The sequence below is a fragment of the Columba livia genome, chromosome 2 (genome assembly GCF_036013475.1).
Source record: "Columba livia isolate bColLiv1 breed racing homer chromosome 2, bColLiv1.pat.W.v2, whole genome shotgun sequence".
Taxonomy (NCBI): domain Eukaryota; kingdom Metazoa; phylum Chordata; class Aves; order Columbiformes; family Columbidae; genus Columba; species Columba livia.
The window spans coordinates 88,455,854-88,476,887 of NC_088603.1; the positions used below are offsets into that span (position 1 = coordinate 88,455,854).

Here is a 21,034-nt window from a genome sequence, read left to right on the forward strand (position 1 = left end):
GTGGGCAGAGCACTCAGAAAAGTCTTTGGCTCCCAGACAACAATAGTTAAAAACTTTAACACCATTCCTAAACTACTTTTCCTAGTATTAATTCTATCAATAATGATCACATAGTGTATTTTTATGCTAAATATTGTGCTTAATCTATTAGGGTTTGTTTCTGAGGCCTAAAAATTTGCAAAGCTTATTTAAGGCATCCTGAAGACTATTTTTATTTTTGATTACTGATGTTAGTATATGTTAATGACTGTTTTTACCCTTGACCACTTCTAAAACACTACTGGGGACTTTCAAGTCACTTCTCCTGTTTCAATACAGTCACCATTTTCCAAAGAGACAGGCTGAGAATGAAAGAGGAATCATATTTACCCTCACAAAACATTAAAATCCTGCAAGTCTACATTAGTGCACTGAGCTTCTTTCTCACAGGTTTCCTCACAGGCCCACCTGCATATTAGCAAAATCCTGGCCCTGCATAGCACCTGGTTCTTGGGATCCTGCAGCAAACACAACACAGGGGCAGGGGGTATAGCTAGAAGCCTCTCAAACTGTTCACTAATACCAATTTAAAAGGTTGGATCCCAACACAATAATAGCGGGTACCTGGGCTAGTTTCTGCTAGCTCAGGTTAGATAAGCCTTCATTTAGTCTTGACAGTGCTGCTCAACATATTCTGGTTCACAAATATAAGCACATAGCTCTTCCTTTTCCAGTAGACTCATATATCCAAGTTTGTACTGTTTTTACCTTTCAATAGCCCAAGAGAAATGGAGCACGCCCTCCTAGAGCAGCCAGAACACATGGCTTCCCTATTGCTCCCTCTTCAGACCCAGCCACCTGTGCTCTCTCAGAAACTGGACAAGTAAATAGGCATTTCCTAAAAAACCAAACAAACCAAAACCAAACAAGAAGAAACAAACCTGCAAATATGAGGGAGCAGGGATGAACAACATCACTGCAAGGCTCTTGGTAGCACACTGGTAACACATCATCTCTGGAAAAGCATTACATCAAATACTGTACCAATCATAATATAGGTATTCTTCCACCTCTGTGAAGAAATAACTTATTGCATCTGCCATCCACAGGTACACAACAAAACATAAGGTATTGGCTTTGCTTTCAAAACAAACGTGGGAATCAAGCAAGAGATCTACAAGCCAATTTTAAGAAGCTCAACAGCAAGTTGTAGTTGTGCAACCCTCTCAGATGCAAACCTTGTTTTAGATTTATCCCTTCAGCTGTTTCACAGCAGGAATTTCCATAGATGTTTGTTCACATCTGTTTTGTGTGGTTATATGGGCACATACATGCTGACAGATACATTGCATCACTGCAAAAAGTGGTGCAATTTTACCCAGAGGTCTGTTTTCCTCACAAACCTGACTGATGTATGCATGAAAGGCTGCCCTGACAAGTGCAGTTATTGGCAAAACTTGGCAGCATAGAACAGGCTTGGACATTCTCATACTAAAATTATTACTTAATTTAACAAACAGGTTTTTGTTAAAGGTGTTTTTCCTAAATAGGCTGTAAAAGCTCTCTGGTAAGCACTCAGGATTTCTTGCCTGCTGAAAGAATACAAGATCATATGAGAAGTCATTTGCACTCATTCCTCAAATATGCTGCTGAACCACAATTAAAATAGTTGAAACAGCAGGTGCTACAGTTATTCCAAATAAAAAGTTCACCAAGAAGACAAACCCAAATGAGTAGCCTTTGCTTCTGTTAATCTTTGTTCTAGCTATATGTGTAGAACACCTCAGCTATGTACTTTGTTTTACATAATTAAGAATGCACACTAGACAAATTTATCATGCAACAACTCCTTTGAGTGGAACTCATTAAGTTCACATATGCATATAGGTTATTCTAATACAACCTTTTACAGTCCTCAAGACCTCATTTAGGATAATGAAATCACTAGAACAAAAGCCTTTGTCAACCTCCACAAGTTACATTAAGTATTACTAACAGAAAAAAGTATTCAGCAAGACACCGCAAACCATATTTTATTAGTAGGGGATTTTCAGGAAAGATGTATACAGTCTGTATAGAAGTATCTCTTAAAAATTGCTACACGTATTATACCCAATAGCAAGCATACATATTTTCACCTTCTGGAATGGGCAGAACAGAGTTTATTTTCACACCATATGTTTTCAAGAAAAATTTCTCAGTATCAGATATTTTCTAACAAAAATTCAGTCAATGCTGCTGAAAGAGTAAGGAAACACAAGTAAAATATGAAAAATAGGATTATTTTTTTTTTTTTTTTTTTTAAAAAAAGGCAGTACTAACATTTGACCAAGTTGATCATACTTTTCACTGATGTACCCTGGCCTTGAAACACAAGAATCACAGAACCATTTATTTTGGAAAAAACCTTTAAGATTGAGTCCAACCATTAAGGTAGGACTGCCAAGTCCATGACTAAACCATGTTCCTAAGCACCACATCTACATGTCTTTTAAACACCTCCAGGGATGAGGACTCTACCACTTCCCTGGGCAGCCTGTTCCAGTGCTTGATGACCCTTTCTGTGAAGACATTTTTCCTAATATCTAATCTAAACCTCCCCTGGTACAACTTGGGGCCATTTCCTCTTGTCCTATCACTTGTTACTTTGGAGAAGTGACCGACACTCTCCATGCTACAACCTCCTTTCAAGTAGTAGTAGAGAGCGATAAGGTCTCCCCTCAGCCTCCTTTTCTCCAGGCTGAACAGCCCCAGTTCCCTACACTGCTCCTCATAACATTTGTTCTCTAATTAATTGCCGCAAATGAGTTTTGTACTTCACTTAAGGAAGGTTGCAGCAGTATAGTGAGAATATAAAATAGAAACATAGAACAAATAAAGCCATCTTCTGTTTGTTGGGGTTTTTTTATTAATACACAAATTAACTAGAATTCCTATACACACTGATATTCATATCCCATAGACCTTAGCTTTTCCTTTTTTGTAATGAAAGAACATGGATAAGCAATCAGAGCATCCCCTTTCAGATCCCTATCCTGCTATAGGTAAACCATAAATTAGCATTACGTGAGCAAACCAGCTGAACTTTTAGTCAATATTTAGCAGCATAGTACCAAAACAAAACTGAGGCATCAGTAGAAATTTTCCATAAACAATGGTAAAAACTACTGAGTACAGAGAGTTACAGCTTTTGATAATGAGACATACTGAATGCTAAGCCATTTTTTCTCACTCTTCACTATTAAAAGAATCATTACCTTTTTATAAAAGGCAAAAAAAAAAAAAACAAAAAAAAAACAAATCAAAACAACCACCACCACCAATCACAAACCAATGTGGTGGATTAGAGACTAAAGTGCTGCAGCCAGATCTTTTTTACTAGTTGGTTGTCCCACCAGTGATTTTTTTTTTTTAAACAGATATAAAGATATTAGTAACATGCAAATTCACCATAAACTATGCAAACATTTAAATATCTAGAGTAAGTAGTGTTACTTAAATCCTGTAAAGTATTTTTCCCCTAAAACAGATTTTGATGGCTGAATGATTTAGACACCAAGACAAACTGCCACAGGGATGTAGAAATATCTGGATACATAAGACTAGGCTTCTAAAAATTATCTTCATAATATGCTTTAAGTGATCCTATTGAACTTTTATTGTCCACTAAGTCCACTTCAGCATTGAGGGGTGAATCCTCCTCTCCTCGCCATCCTCTGCATCAGGGAACCTGACTGTTCATGAGGCAAGCTAGGACCCAATGTCAAATCAGGGTGTGACAACAAAAACAACAGGGGAAGCCTCAGACTTCTAAAACACTACGGAAAGATGCAAACACTAGAGAAGTTATTAAACAACTTGAGAATCAAGTGATGACACTGGCAAAAAAAAAAAAATGGGTATTCCTACGTTCTCCCAAAGCTGGACTTTTTGGATATTGGCTGAGAGCAGGATGGGTCACCCCAGTCAACTTTATAAGCAGCAACTGGTAGTCCAAGGGTTTAGCTGTATTAAGTTATCACCACTGCAGGACTTCTAATTTCTCTCCTCTCCTTCGACTATTTGAGTCAATAACACCATAATTTTTTGTTACAATTATTTACACCACTGAATTAATTCTTAACGATAGACAATACTACAGTGCAGTAAGTACCATATAAACACGGCAGGAAGAGGAAGAAACAACTGTTAAGCAGAAACTTGGGTCACAAAGTCCTTTCTTCACTGCTCATTTTCTGAATGCACTTTTTCTTTTTAAACTAGTAACTAAAATACTAAAGGTAAAATTCATGAGATACACTACTGTAGTAACCAGAATAACATAACAGCAAATACAGAATTTTGAGCTTTAGACAAAACATACTCAAATACCATACCGGAAAACTCAGCATCTGGAAAAACTATATTACCAATTTGTTTTGAAGAATATAACCCAATATAAATGGTGTAAACAGATCAAAAAACACTCAGCAAGTTTTATTTCCAGTGATTTCCAAAGTATATTAGCAGCAGAGTTTTGGGTTTTGTGGGAAGTTTTTTGTGCCTTTGTTTTTAATTATCACTGTTTGGTTGTTGGGTTGGCTTGGTTTCCTGTTTGTGTTTAGTGTTTTGTTCGTTAGTTTTTTTAATTTTGTAGAACTGTAGTTTGTTTGTTTTGTTTGTTTTTTGTGTTTTTTTTTTTTAATTTTTGTTTAGCAATTCTAAAAAATGCTTTAATATCACAAGCATGCACAAATGTGCCCAAAACTCAAATCTGTGTGCTTTCATGTCTTTGAAACCCTTCTGAAGTATTTCAGGAGGAAAATGCAGGGGTCTAAAAACTGACATTAATAAAACAAGCAGTACTAAAATATTCCAGATTTTTGGAATATAAAATCATCTCAAATGCTATCAACAGGAGGAGAAGGAAGACACTTGATATTTTAAAAAACACAGCATAGTAAGATAATTTTGTAAAAAAGTATAAAGTTAGAAGACACTACACAATTGTTAACAGTGCTAGACTGGCTTAAAGAATGCCTTCTGAAAAAAGAAGAGTGAGAAAACACACTGAATATTGAGACAGTTATCAAATTTGAGAGGTAGATGACAATCTTAGTGTATTATTTGGGAAAGGTAGCAGTACAACTGTTTCTGTAAATAGTATTATCTATATAGTGTCCATACCCGTGTAATAGCGCAAAGAGAAAGCAGAACACTGACTCCCACCTAAGAGGTGGTATATTTAATGTCTTTGGTCTGCATCATCAGTTCTGGAAAAGCTGGCAGGGGAAAGAAAGGATTAGAAAGGCAAGGAAAAAAAACCAAACACATAACCCCATTTGTGTATGCAGGCAAATAACAGGTAGAACACAGCATGCAGGTTGCAGTGAGGGTGACTGGGCCCATGGCACAATCCTCAGGACAGTGTGGGTAGAGCGAGTGGAAACAGCAGAAGCTGCACTTGCAGAAAAGGAAGCATCAGAAGTCCTGTGCAGTACTTCCCATGATGTGAATTAAGACACATTGCTTAATGTATTTATGATGGTGCTCTGCTGTTGGAAAACCATTTCTGTTCCTGTTCACCATGTCCCTCAGATTCTGGGTTTTCATTAGAGGAAAAGCAGTAAGTAGTAGCAGCACCGATGCCAAGGCTCTGTCACACTGATGATCAGGGTATGTTGTTAACCTGTCAACACCTGTAGTATTAGCTGTTACAAAAAGCATCAGTTTAAAAAACAGTGTTAAAAGCACAGCTCAGTACACAAATGGGATCACAATTTTCCTGTTTTTTGGGTAGTCTTCAAATTTTTCAAGGTACCATCTGAAAAACAAAGACAAATCTCATCAGTACTGAGTCTTCAAGTTGCTATTAAGGAAATTAAGTTATTGTACAATGTATTCAATAACTGCCATTTACCACACTCATCCTAATGACATCTAATTACCAACTACAATGAAACAAAGTTTCTGCTGCCAGCAATGGGAATTTAGACCAACAGATGTGGTGAGAGCAACCAGGAAAGAAAAACCTGTTGTTGCAAAATGCGTTATGCATCCTGACTATTTGCATTTTCAAAGGAAAACAAAGCCCAGCCAACCAATGACACAAAAACTTTCAAGGGTATAACATGTCAAATTGTATAGTGACTTCATGCAGAGGCAAGGGATGCTTCAAATACTGGAACAACAGTCCTTTTCTGCATAGAAGCATCTAAATCCTGACTGGAACTTCAGATAATCAAAATCAATGTGACAAACATTCCACCAACCTTACTGCTAATCCCCTTCAAAGACCATCCCTATTTTCAAATCCAGACAATTTTAAGAGAATTCATAGCACTACAAAATGCTATTATTTGTCTGGTCACCTTAAATATTTGAAAATGGGAGTAAATATGTGTTATGTATTTTTCAACTTCTCTAAAATCTTAAAACATATAATTAACTTCATCTGGGCTCCTCAGAGGCACAGGTATTCATATGATCAATGGCTAACTAGAAGGTCAAAGCTGTTATAAACAGAATAATACATGCAGTACATGATAACCTGCAGCTGTGCAATACCAGCACTACACTATTTATCCTTTTCAGTCATTTATTCTAAGTTTTTCATACTTACAGACCACACCAAAATCTTTCTTCACTTCACATGGATTCACTATTTCTAGGGGTTTTTTTGTTTGGTTTTTTGTTTTGTTTTGGGAGGCTTCTGTTTTGTTTGTTTGTTTTCTGTACACTTCTTTCATTTTTATGCATTTTTCCTTTAGTGCAAATTGCTTCATTTAACAAAATTTAGCTTTTCAGAATGCTCTGTAATTCAAGAGCTCTGAAAGAGTGCAGTCAAGGCTTAAGACAGACAGAAACCAAACATGGAGTTTAAGCCTGAAGAACATTATATATAAGGTGAAGCTGAGGAACCTGGCATTGTTTAGTCTGGTGAGGAAGAGACTAAGGGACCCTGTTATTGCTGTCTACAGGTACTGAATAGGGAGTTATTTAAGAAAGTGGAGTAAAACTATGAATGAAATGCAAACTCTCGCAGCTGGAATGCAATGTCCCCATGCAGAAGTGCAGGCCAGAGACTGAATGGTCAGACAGTAGCTCTGCATAAAAGGATACGGACATCCCGCAGGACAAATTGAATGTGAGTCAGTAAAGGATCCCTGCAGTGATGAAGGCTAACTACATACTGGCCTGCTTCAAAAAGTATAGAGCCACCAAGTCAAAGGAAGTGATTACTCAGCAGTTGAAAGCCTGTGTCTGCATTATGTCCTCCAGTTTTCAGCTTCCTGTGCAACAGAAATGTCCCCAAACTAGAGAAGAATCCATCATTAAGATGACTGTATAGCTGGAACATGAGGAGAGGCTGAAGGAGCTAGGCTTGTTCTGCCTGGAAAATCATCAAGAAGGAGATTTAATTGCAGTCTTCTACTACCTGCAGTGATATTAGAGAGAAGGCAGAGCCACACCACTCCTGGAGGCACACAGCAAGGGGACAAGTGGCAGGGGATAAGAGTTGCAGCACAGAAAATTCCAGCTGGACATAAGGGAAAAATCCTTCTTTCCCCATGAGAATGAGGAAAATCCTGTTTCTGTGTTTTGCCAGAGATGTGCTGGAGTCTCCACCCTTGCAGATGCTCAAAACTCAACTGGTTGAGGCCTTGGGAAACCGAGTATAACCTTGTGGTTGGCCCTGGTTGGAGCAGGTCACACCAGGTGACTGGGTCATCTTCAGATGCTCCTCCCAACCTAAGATAATCTGCAACTCTAAGTAATTGCAGCTGGTAAAACAAGGAGAGAAGGACACAGGTAACAAGCTTTGGAAGGCTCAGGTTGGATAGCAGGAAAAACTTGTTCACTGAAAGGGTAATACAAACAAGGTGCAGGAAAACCTCTGTTTCTGGAGGTTTTCAAGACTCCACTAGACATAGCCATGGCTGCCCTGACAGAAAATGCAATGGCATTTTTTTTGACCTATTCCCTCCATAAATTCATGTTTTTTTCCTTTTATGCCACTAAGTTTCAGCATGAGAACCAAAGCAGGAAGATGAAAATAACCAAAATAAGTTGGTGTTCAAATTCTTTTAAACATGCTATTCCTTAAAGATAATCCTTTCAAGAAACAAGTCTTATCAAACTATGATCCCTCTGTTAGCAGGAGAGCCACACTGTCAATACAGTACATTAGTAGTCAGTTTAAGTACAGAGCAGAGACTTTATTAATCTACCAGAACCATTTTCACACTGTCTATACACTTGATTATAGACAATGTGATATAGACTGGACTATGAAATGTGCCTGTTATAAAATAATTTAGAGTGACTTTCAAAATTTTAATATGGAAACAAGTTTGAGCTGCAAGGTATAGTACATGTTCAATTAAGTTCATAATCAATAATGACAATTTTCCAAAACTTTTCTATCTTCTTTATGGATCCAGGATGAGCTATGTTAATTTAACGTGATTTTGACCACCCTATTGTACATTATGTTTATGTTCAGTACTATCCCACTGAAATTCATCAGTGCTTAACACTATTCAGAATATTCTCTACCATATTCTCCACTGCAGCAGCAGAGTCTTTTACGAGACTTGCTCTGCAACATCCCTGTGGGATGAGGCATAATTTGTGAAACGAAGATAAAGTGTGGCACAGAGACAATAGAAATTATAAGACTCAAACACTTACTGGTGATGTTGTTTTGCCCTTGAACCCAAGATGAAAAGCGTACACAATGCAAATGCAAGGCTTTCAATGGTGCAGCAGGCAAGGGCAAACCCAAACCATTCCAGGATCTCTCCAAAAAAGTTGGCTCCGCTGACATACTCAAACATTCCTCCTGAAAGCAGGACAGAGATATTTTAAAAGCACCTTAATCAAGTATACCTCCAATGCTATCTTCTGCTGTAAGTCAAATAAGAGCTATATGACCAATGTCTCCATGTAATTTTAAAGAAAGTGGAATCAGAGTTTCTCAGTTCAAGCAGTGCTAAGAATGAGGTCTGAAGTCATCCTTCAAAGACAGACCCTCTCCAGCTCCATTTTTCCTCTAACTCATGAAACAAAAGCAGATTTATCAGCAGCAGAAGCAAGCTCATGTTTCTGTAAATAATTACTTAACAATGATATTAAACTGGCTCTTTGATCATAAACCAAGCCTTACTTTAAAATATGTAAAAATGTAAAATATGCTTCCTTTTAAGAGACACAGAAAATACTCATAGGGTTACTTAGCATACAGAAATTAAGTGTAATTATGAAGAATATTATTACAAATTAAAGTTCAAAATTTATTCTGTAGCTTAAAACGTGTTGCCCCTTTTGTTCCCAACTCCCATCAGGTTTGCTGCTTCAGCCCTGACACTCAGCAAAAGAAGTAATTGGCAGTCTGCATTAAATATGTTTTAAAGCCAATTATGCATAAGCAATCAGTACTCACCTGCTAGAAATTTTATAAAATAAGAACTTTCACCCTAATTCCAAAGTTAGTGTACAAATTGATAACATCTCAGTACATGCTTTACCAGTGAGACTAAACAAACAAGTATTTGCCAAGCATAATAAAGGACATTTTAACCTTGCTTTAATGACTTCACTTTTGTGACAAAAGAGAAGAAGAATTCTAACACTTAAACTGCATAAGTAATATCAAAAAGACCAACTCCTCCTGATTGTGCAGCAAATAACGTCTTATTTCTTTCAGAACTTTTTTGTGCACTGAACATAGTACAGTATGCTCATATTCATTGTTACATAAGCTTGGCTTTACATCTATTCAAATCATAAAGTTACCTTTCTTGGTGAAAAATAGTCTACCTTATATGTCTAGTTATTCAAGTTCTAATAAAACAGTCTCCCTAAAAACCAGGAGAGAGCAACAACTGAAGGAAAAACTCTGAGAAACAGCAGGATTCTTTTTCTGCTCTCACCGATTGTAATATACCTGGAAGAGTCTAATGTTTCCAAAAGTGTCAAGAAACCTTAACACTTCAGTAGGGTCCATAAGAAGTCCTTTCATATTCTCTATTTTCCTATGATGGCCAGAATTTATAATGGTTTCCTGTCCTCTTTTCCTTGTATCTCCCTACTGCAGTAGTTGTTGCTCTCTGATCATCCCTTTTAATGTGTGGGACAACACACAATGGGTCAGCAACACACAGCTGCTGAGTTCTTTCTGCCTTCCCCTTTTGCCCCCATGCTGGGATAGAGATTTAGGTCTTCTTTCTCCACCCACCTGCTGATTCGCATAAAAGTTGTGGAATGCTGCATTACATTTTCACGTTTCAAAAACACAGCCAAAGTTGGTCAAAAATTCAAAGACTCGCACAAGTCACATAATATCATGAAACAGATCCCTTAGAATACTTGGCTTAGGAGGAAAAAAATATAATGTTTCCCACACTATGAAATCACTTCTTGAAGTAGGCAACAAACTGCTATTTCCACTTTATTCTTATATCATAAGTCACTATCTCCCCTAAACACATAAAGCTTTAGAAGGTCATCTTGTTAGGTTGGAAGGGTCCCCTTGAGATCATCTAGTCCATCCCACCCTGGCTTGAGCAGGGTCAGCTAGAGCAGGATTCCCAGGGCCACATCCAGTCCAGTTTGCGGTACCTCTACAAGTGAAGACTCCACAACCTTTCTGAGCAACCAGTTCCAGTGACCATCCTCATGGCAAACAATGCATTCAGATGTAATTTCATATGTTTGAATTTTGTGCCCAGTGTCTCTGGTCCTGCCAGTGGGCACCACTGAGGACAGCCTGCCTCTCTCCTTCATTCCCTCCCATCATGTATTTATACACATCCATAATACCTTCCCTGAGACTTTTCTTCAAGCTGAACACTCCTAACTCTCTCTGCTTCTCCTCATATGAGATGTTTCTTTTGCTATATAAATTTCTAACATTTTTACTCACCTCTCGGTATCTTGTAACCAGTTTCCCCTGGTTTTCTCAGATTTCTGAGAATATGATCAGAATGAATATTGATTGCCATGCCGACCAACCACCCTATTAAACCTGAAGAAAAATATTTAAAATACTATATTTAATACACTGAGCCAAGGAACTTTTTCAGAAAACAAACTACAGTCATATCTCATATTAGGTGTACTGTGTCAAAGTAGTACGAATGTAAGCAGTATAAGCAATTCTGGTGACATCCTGCACAACCCCAATCCCCCATTAAGCTCTTCAATCAGCAGAGCTCATAGTAATCAACAGATCTCTAGACAGGAATAGTACTGTAAGTATATAGTTTATTCTTATGTGCAAGACTTATATATATATGCACATGCATACATTTATGTATGTAATGTGTATATTTCCCTTAACTTCCACATAGAAAAAAAACACACACACTAAAACTTTAAACACTGAAAGAAACAGCCATTCTCCTTCCTGACAGAGGAACACATTTTAGTCACCCTTTTTTTTTGTTACTGACAATCTATCAGTGTTTCCACTGCAGACTTCCGTGCTATAAAAGGAATACTAAAATTGTGAACTAATTGACGCCCCATTTACTTGTGTCATTAAGCAAAATGGTTAAACAATTTACACCAGGCTTTCACAGAAACTGAGATTATTGACACATTCTGCATCCTTATGTCTTATTGCCATAATTGCATAGGATAAATCAAAAGGAATTTAGGACTGAAATTCTGTATTTTCACCCTTCCATTCTGAGTCTTTGGTTACATGTTACCTATGTTATTTTCCTTTGAAGGCAACATCCCTTGTTACTGGGAACAGACAAGTTTTGGGTTTTGAGGGTAGATCCATTGTGGTGCTGTGAATCTACCTTCAAGCTTATTTTTATTTAAATTACCAAGAAAATGCCAGTGATGTGCTTCTAGAAAAAAAGTCACTTCAAACATCAGATAAGGAAAGATTTCTTTGCATTTTGCACCCATAACTTGAATATTTCAGATGGTTCTCTTTCAATACAGAGAAATGCAGTAGTATTACAATCTTGGCAAAGACATTAAGTGGACATCCAGATGTATAAGGCTGGGTTGTGAGACTAGTAACTTGTCAGAGCACACTTTACCAAGACTTAAGCTACACTTCAAAGTGAAGCTACAGCTGTAAGTGGACTTTGCCTCTCAAACAACTTGTTTGATAGGCAGCTTTCTTCTCTCAATCCCTTATGAGCTGTGTTTACCAAAAGGACCTAGCTGTCTGTTTGCATGTGGATTAGAAGGAAATGACTGCTCTGCAGAGAAACTGAGGTTTCTGCATGAGAGCTCTCTCCATATTTACCTATATAAACTTAAAAGTGTTGATTAGCTCACTACAATCCGCTTACATTACCAAACCAGAAGCAGAATTTAGTCCTGCAAACAAGCATATTTCTTAAACTTTTATTCATACAGCACAGTGCACTAAGTTTCCACTAGCAATCAAGGTGTGTAGACACCATATATAAAGTTACCTTTTGTAGTAAAACTTTATCTTAATCCTTTCAACTATATATGTAATCTAATTACATCATCATGAGATAGATTAGATCAATGTAATGAGGAATTCACAGACCAAAAAGCAAAGGGTGAATAATTCATAGAATTATAGTCTAGAATCATAGAGTCATAAAATCACAGAATAGTTCTGGTTGGAAGGGACCTTCAAAGACCATCTAGTCCAACCCCCCTGCAATGAGCAGGGACATCAACTAGATCAGGTTGCTCAGAGCCCCATCCAGCCCGGCCTTGAATGTCCTCAGGGATGGGGCATCTACCACCTCTCTGGGCAACCTGTGACAGTGTTTCACCACCCTTATTGGAAAAAAAAAATGTCTTTCTCATGTCTAGCTTGAATCTCCCCCTCCTTTAGTTCTAAATCATTGCCCCTTATTCTATCATAACAGGCCCTGCCAAAAAGTCTGTCCCCAACTTTCTGATAAGGCCTGAAAGGCCACAATAAGGTCTCCCTGGAGCCTTCTCTTTCTTCTCCAGGCTGAAGAACTCGAACTTTCTCAGCCTGTCCTCACAGCAGAGCTGTTCCAACCCTCTCATCATATTGGTGGCCTCCTCTGCCCCCTCTCCAACAGGTCCATGTCTTTCCTGTACTGAGGGCTCCAGAACTGGACACAGGACTCCAGGTGGGGTCTCACCAGAGTGGAGTAGAGGGGCAGAATCACCTCCCTTGACCTGCTGGCCACACTTCTTTTCATGCAGCCCAAGATACAATTGGTCTTCCAGGCTGCAAGCGCATGTTGCCAGGTCATGTCCAATCTTCCATCCACCAGTACCCCCAAGTCCTTCTCCGCATGGCTGATCTCAATGCCTTCCTCCCACAGCCTGTATTGATTCTGGAGGTTGCCCCAACTCAGGTTCAGGACCTTGCATTTGGCCTTGTTGAACCTCGTGAGGTTTCACAGGCCCACTTCTCAAGCTTGTCCATGTCCCTTTGGATGGCATCACATCTGTCAGGCATGTCAACTGCACGAGTCAGTTTGGTGTCATCCGCAAACTTGCTGAGGGTGCACTTGATCCCACTGTTCATGTAATTGATGAAGCTGTTAAACAGTGCAGGTCCCCGTATGGACCCCTGAGGGACACCACTTCTCACTAGTGTCCATCCAGACATTGTGCCACTGACCACTAAACTCTGGGTGTGACCACCCAGCCAGTTCCTCATCCACCAAACAATCTACTCATCAAATCCTTACCCCTCCAATATAGAGAGAAGGATGTTGCGGGAGACCATGTCAAAGGTTTTACAGAAGTCCAGACAGACAACATCCATAGCCCTTTCTTTGTTCACTGATGTAGTTAGTCCATTGTAGAAGACCACTAGGTTGGTCAGGCAGGACTTGCCCTTGCTCAAGCCATGCTTACTGTCCTGGATCACCTCCCTGTCCTGCATGTACCTTAGCAGAGCTTCTAGGAATATCTGTTCCATGATCTTCCCAGGCACAGAGGAGAGGCTGACAGCTCAGTAGTTCCCAGGGTCCTCCTTTCTACCCTTTTTAAAAACGGGTGTGATGTTTCCCTTTTTCCAGTCACCAGGGACTTCACCTGACTGCCATGACTTCTCAAATACCATGGAGACTGGCTTGGCAACTACAGCAGTTAATTCCCTTAGAACTCTGGGATGCATCTCATCAAGTCCCATAGACTTATGTATGTTCAGGCTCCTCAAGTGGTCACAAACCTGATCTTCAGTTACAGTGGGGAAGGACTTTGCTCTCCAGTCCCTGCCTTGCAGTTCATACACTCAAGAAGTGCGGGAAGAGAGCTTGCCAGTGAAGACTGAGGCAAAGAAGTTGTTGAGTACCTCACCCTTCTCCTCATCCGTTGTTACCAGTCTTGCTCATGGTGGGGGGGTTATGCTTCCTTTTTTGGTTGACACACCTGTAGAAGCCCTTCTTGTTACTCTTTGTGTCCCTTGCCAAGTTCAGCTCCAGCTGCACTTTAGCCTTCCTGACCCTGTCTCTGCACAACCAGGCAGCGTCCCTGTGCTCTTCCCAGGACACCTGTCCCTGCTTCCACTGCCTATGCATTTCCTTCTTGACCTTCAGTTTGACCAGCAGGTCTCCACTCAGCCATGCTGGCCTCTTGCCTTCCTTATCTGATTTCTTACACCCAGGGATTGAGAGCTTTTTTGCTTGATAGAAAGTATCCTTAAACATCTGCCAGCTCTGTTCTGCTCGCTCCCTTGTCCCTGAGGGCAGTTTCCCAGGGGATCCTGTTAACGAACTCCTTAAAGAGCTGGAAGTTGGCTTTCCTAGAATCTTGACATCACTTATTAGCTCCCTTGCACTGGTGACCATCATGTCCAGTATCACATCTCTCCTGGTAGGGCTGTCTATTACCTGTCTGAGGAAGTTACCCTCAGTGCACTCCAAGAGTCTCCTGGATTGCTTACATCTCACCATGCTATTTTTCCAGCATATGTTGGTGTGGCTGAAGTCCCCCAGCAGGACAAGAGCCTGCGAGGGAGATGCCTTCTGTAGCTGGAGTAAGAAGGCTTCATCAATAGTCTCCCCCTGACTGGGCAGCCTGTAGTAGACATCAGCCACAAAATTTCCTTTGTTGCCATGGTCTCTGATTATTATCCATAAGCTTTCAACCTGCTTGTGACTATTCTTCAGAGACAGCTCTTCACACTATCCACCTCCTTCCTGATGTAGAGGGCAACCTCTCCACTCTTCTTTCCTTGCCTGTCCCTTCTGAACAATCTGTAGCCATTGATTGCCACCCTCCAGTCACGGGATCCATCCCACCAAGTTTCAGTAATGGCCACTAGGTCATAGCCTTCTAGCAGTACTGTGGCTTCCAACTCATCCTGTTTGTTGCCTGTGCTGCATGTGTTGGTGTAGAGGCACTTCAGCTGGGCTGTCAGCCATGTCACCTTCTCAGAAGAACAGTCAAATACTGTTGAAGTCTACCTTTGGGGAAACAGATAATTTTAACTTTTTTCCTTCAAAAAAGATCTCTATCCAAACAGAGAATATTGAATCCCCACTGCATCTGGCAACAAAAATAGCTTGCTTCTCTTAGCGCTTAGTAACTATGTATCAATTTGCTAATTGCCAGAGAAGGGATGTTACTCATACAGATAAATAAGCAAGTCATTATCTCTATCCATACAATAATTTGAAAGGAAATTTATCAACAAGAACAGAGGTCAATTCTACTTAAGTGTAAACAATACTACTAATTTACTTCAGTATTAGCATGAAGAAAAAAACTACACCTAAAGTTAGTATTAGTTATAGAAAGAATATTAAATTTCTTTCTCAGGAGAGGAAATTAGAGGCCTTTTGATTTCTCTGAAATGCCACCATAAGTTTGGAGAAAGTTACCTGTGTGTTCTGTGTTGGTATCTGTAAATTAGCATATGAACTACTAAGAACTTCTCAGATAATGTAAAAAGACTGGAGGTTGCTTTAAGAGCGTCCAATTACTATAAAAGACTAGTTTGATTCTGTGCATTTTTACCCCTCCTACTTGAAACCAACCACATGTGAGAAGGAAACCATGAAATCTCTCGTCACAGACAACAAGCCAATGAATGCAGGCTATTTTCACAGCACCCCTCTTCAGCTTGAAGATCCACTTTTCCCTGAAGTACTGCATACCCACACTCCCTGTGCCTGTACTCTGTGGGCATTGTACTTCACTGTCCTCATCCTCTGATCCTCACCATGGCTCAGCCCTAGGACTGCACTCTACAAAGCCAAGAGCTGGTTATGCACCATGACCTTGGCTTCCACCACAGGAAAATGTGAGTATGTAAACAGGAAGGAAGCCACAGTGCACTCCAGCAGACTCTCAGATCCACATGATGCACCACAAAACACAGATGACCTCACATCCTAAGAAGGACCATGACTAGGTCGATACTACCAAATAACCTGGTGCAATGGAAGAGCACGTGTGTGTTGTTGCATCAGTGCCCTCTGCACCCTCTCCCGTACAGAATATTACACATAAAAATCTACTCTTGTTCCACAAGCTATTTCAGCGTGACAGCATGGCAACTGCTGTCCGGTTCACCTCTCCACTCCAGGTTTCAAGAATATGAAGTGCAAGATGCGGTATGGAAACAGCAAGAAGACAGCTTATACAGCTGCATGGAAAGTGCCTGGTAGACACTTCAGCTGAACCAGTGCTTCATCTCAGATTGTGCAGTTAGTCTCTCCAAGAAGACAAGATAATTTGGAGCATCTCAATGCCTATATTCAGAGAGATACTGACTAACCCATGTCCCTCAGTCATGAGACCACATCCAGATATGGACATTGCCCATGCTCTCTTTATGTCTGTTCTGTGTAGCGAGCATAAGTGACATGTGTGCTTGGTTGCCTGACTGCCAGATAAAAGGCCTCAGGCAATAGGCTGGGTGCTGATGTTCCATCACCTGAACTTTCTGAGCTGTAGGTATTGCTCTGTTTTACAGAGCTGCTGTGAAGAAAAGTGTTTTGATGCACAGAAGGGTTAACAACATTAGAAGGAAATAGTTGAGTGAGGATTTAAAGAAGTAAGAAAAGAGATACAGCATACTGCAAAGGGTTTGATGAAGCTAAAGCAAGCAAAGGAAGTAATGAGTTTTCAATTAGATGTGCAGACAGATCAGTGAAAAACACCAGGGTGAAACAGGCCAGTGCATATGTCCTTGTTTGTAGCATTAAACACTTCAGGGTATCATGAGTACTCATGGTAAGTTCACAAACTTTTTATTGGCACACATACGTGAGGCACATGCTGAGATATCATGATGTTATTCCCACAGTGGTTTGCAAGCTCACAGTTTTATCAACTGTTGTACTGTATCTGAAGCAGAACATTTCCACTTCCTCTGAAAATCAGACTAGTTCACTGCACTAACACACAGTCCAGAGAAAGCATGAGGGAATGACAACAAAACCATATTGCTGCTCCAAATGAACTGCTAGCATAGATACAAGCTATCGCTTTTCCAGAATTAACTCCTAAATATCTGAAAACAGTCACTGTGTATACTAAAGTTCCACAGACAGAAAATGAGTTGTTTGAAACTCACTCCCATGATGGTTAATCAGTCTGACTTTCCCAAATTTCTGCCTTCCATGCACATTTATCTAATTTCAGCTTTCAACTACAGAACTTGTTTGGCTGCTACTTATAAACGTTATCCCATTTCTCTTCCTCACGTAACTTCATATAGACTGAAAAAATTTGTTAGCCCTCAGCAAATATGCTTTCTTGCTATTGTTATTTTCTAATCTTCTGCTTTTTTTTTTAGTCATTTTAAACAGAGGCCTAAAGATATTGACAATGTTTTTGATGAACTAGAACATAATAGTCCAGTTGTTCAGGGAGTATCCAGTGTAAAATACAGCATTTCTGCATTTGAGTGACTGAAGCTACAGGCATAAACTATGGTTATGTGGAGGTACTTAGCTAGGACGAATACAAAATAGCAATTATAAATATCCACTATATTCCAATTACATAGACATGCACTACAAAACAAACAAGCCCAAAAGATGTTCTAGTTACAGGACTAAAAGAAACAAGAAGTCTTAGGTTTAGCTGTTTCATGGCCATGTCAAACTTTAGATAAAGATTTATTGTAATCATCTCAAAGTTAGTGAGTGACACTATTAAAACAGATGTACACCATGAATCTCCTAGTTTACAGCTACAGCAAACAATAAAATTAACTATTACAAAAGTTATAAAGAGGGATTGAAACTACTATAAAATTATAAAAACAAAAATCTCTGAATATAAAGGAAAACTAGATCTAATGTTCCCAGTGTTTTAACTCACCTGTAATGAAACGTGGATCTTTTAACCAGTCTGAATGGTACTTTGCATAGTTGGTTAAGCTTCGGCCTTGCAAGTATCCATTGTAAACACAGAACAGAAGTGCTAGCACAAAAGTGAAAAATGGTGTTGGTTTTCCTTGCCGTATCAGAAGAGGAAATATGAGTGCCCTACAATGAACAACAGAAGAAAAACAGTTGCATTAACAAACAGAAAAGACACTTTCAATGTCCAAAACTGTAATCTATAGTCCATAATATCCTGCTTTTCAAATTCTCAGCAGAGTCCGATTCCAGTTTTGGAGGATAGTTACACTTGCTTTAACACCTAAACATTAATTTTGTTGCTTAATGGGAATGACAGAAATTTACAATCTTGTGTCCAAGGCAATTACTTTGACCAAAGCAGTAAAGGCAACTGATGTAAGCACAGTCCATTTTTGTCCTCCTGTGTTCCTAAATCCTCAGTGGTATCACCAAGCTTTGTGAAACAAGTCAGGCCTCACAACCCCTACACGAAATCCACCAGCACATCCATGAGTTTAAGTCAATCCTATTGAAATTAACCTGAGCTCAGTTCCTCCTTGCCCTAAAGGTCACTTAAAAACATCATTGCTTTGCCTTGACATTCTTGGTCTACCCTGCAACACCTGATAAAGACATGACAAATCCACAGCTGCCATCCTATTTGGGAAAGGAACCTTGATTGCTTTCCATGGAAAATTACACAAGGAAACAAACAAGCTCCAAACAAGAAAAGCAGGTGAATGATTTTGTGCTCTGCCCCACGTAACTGGCCAACTCCCCATCTCCTATCAATTTAATTACAATCTATGACATGGAAGCAGGATTATTAAAGCCTGAGCATTCTTCAGGTGTTTTCCAGCTACCTAAGGTGTTTTGCAGCTACCCTACTGCTTCAAAGGAGCCTTTCTAGCAGAAGCAAAACCATAACATCTTTCAAGAAAGCATAACAAACTCATTAATATGGTTATCTAAAGCCCACTACATTACAATAAATGGAACTGGATAACAGAGGTCTCTTCCAGTTTATATTCACTTACAGAAAAGTCCCTTGGGCAGGCAATAGCAACAAACAACCGGAAAAAAGAAACTACAGTACAGTTCAGCTTTCTGTACAAACCTTTGCCTTGTGTTTCTAGCCTTTCCCAGGCAGTGAGGATGAGTTAACATCCCAGGCCAAAGCTAATCTCTTCACTCTTATGAATGGAAAAAGGAGTTAGAGACACTCCTGGGTTTACAAAGCCAGTCAGCCACCAGGCCAACTGTACATTGCATCCCTCTTGACTACAGCAATGTGGAATACTGTTAGTCAAAAGCAACAGCCTCTCTCAATAAGCACTGGGAAACAACTGCATATTCAAGCCACACACTCAGCTTAAAATTAGCCTGACAAATCTATCTCTCCTGTGTTAGTATAGTAGCAAAATTACTCATGGAGTATTAGCAGTAACTATTGTCAATGACTTGAAGGGAAGAGTGAAATCTTATCTGAGCTCCGGCTAAGCTGCCTGCTCTTGAGTAATCCTATAAAATACCCAGACACCATTGACTACACAGCAACATAGGGCACTCAGCCTCAGCCCTGCCAGTATTTTATTATATATTAATATAATGATTGAATATCCTGAGCTGGAAGGGTCCCATAAGGATCATCAAGCTAAAACCCTGAAATAAACACTACACTGAAAGACATAATTGGAAAATAATTGTTTCACACAATTAAAATGGCATCATATTAGCATCCACAGCTGAATTTTCCTTGTTGGAACACAGTGTCCTTCAGACTACCTTGGTTAAGTCACTGCTGAAACAAGGATCATCACGGGAGCTACAGCATACACACACACAGACACTGACAGAACACCAAACACTCAGTTTTTATGCCATTTCTGAAAGGTGCCATACACCACACAACAGCAAAACAAAGCAAGGAAGCACAGCAACACCGCAATTACTTGCTAGGCTTATGTCAAAACACAGAATACCTTAATAGAACGAAGCAGAAAAACTACTTTAGTGATCATTATGTTAAACAGTGAGCATTAATTAATAGCAGAATTCCAATCCCTGCAGCCAGGAAACAGTAGTCAGGCGTTTCTATCAAGATGAACCCCGAACAGCCACAGGCCCGCCCTCCCGCCGTCCGGGCAAACCCGAGCGGGAGCACCCGAGGGGCCACCCCCGGCCAACCGCTCCAGCGCCGGTGCCCGCCGGCAGCGACCCCCCCGCCTCGGCCGAGGGGCCGCACCTGTGCGTGTAGTGCACGACGAAGCAGCCCAGCAGGACACGATTGGGCCAGGCCGTGGAGACCGCCCCTCCGCAGGCGGCGAGCCCGAGCGGGACGAGGAGGGACGGCAGCTCCTGCAGCGCCCAGGCGAGGCGGGCGGGCAGCAGGCAGCCGAAGCGCTGCGACGAGTACCGGCCGTAGGGCATGGGGATGAAGCAGAGCAGGAGGGCGGAGGCGGCGCCCAGCACCACCAACCCGTAGGAGAGGAGCTCCAGCAGCCGCCGCTCCTCCGGGCCCGACACCCGCCGCCAGAACTCGCACACGCCACCACTCGGCCCCATCCTGCGCCGCCGGCACCCGCAACGCACGCACACCCGCGCGCGCCCCGCCGTCTCCATTCATCGGCTGGCCGGCGGCACGCCCACCGCCGCAGCGAGCCAATCGGCGCCGGGAACGTATATGCACCGCCCCCTCCCCGCCCGCCGGCTGATGGGACCGTCGCGGGGCGTGAGCGGCGCTCGGCAACGGAAGTTCTGCCGGTGCGGGGAGCGGTAGT

General features: G+C 40.7%; 1 protein-coding gene across 1 annotated transcript; it reads right to left on the reverse strand.

Annotated features, from left to right (window-relative positions):
- Positions 1 to 1,986: 1,986 nt before the first annotated feature.
- Positions 1,987 to 20,956, reverse strand: SRD5A1 (steroid 5 alpha-reductase 1). The gene is made up of 5 exons (XM_065052722.1): positions 20,500 to 20,956; positions 18,232 to 18,398; positions 10,886 to 10,987; positions 8,653 to 8,803; positions 1,987 to 5,782 (listed from the first exon to the last, which is right to left on the reverse strand). The coding sequence occupies exons 1-5, from the start codon at positions 20,874 to 20,876 to the stop codon at positions 5,716 to 5,718; spliced, it is 864 nt and encodes a 287-aa protein (XP_064908794.1). The 5' UTR covers positions 20,877 to 20,956; the 3' UTR covers positions 1,987 to 5,715.
- Positions 20,957 to 21,034: the final 78 nt, after the last annotated feature.

What these genes read in the sequence shown, in the direction of transcription:
- SRD5A1 (XM_065052722.1), bottom strand. Translation starts at nt 20,876, where the DNA reads ATGGAGACGGCGGGGCGCGCGCGGGTGTGCGTGCGTTGCGGGTGCCGG. An exon ending in TGGTTACAAGATACCGAGAG is followed by an intron (nt 8,804 to 10,885) that starts GTGAGTAAAAAT and finishes TCCTGCTTTCAG; the next exon opens with GAGGAATGTTTGAGTATGTC. An exon ending in AGGGCAAAACAACATCACCA is followed by an intron (nt 5,783 to 8,652) that starts GTAAGTGTTTGA and finishes TTTGTTTTTCAG; the next exon opens with ATGGTACCTTGAAAAATTTG.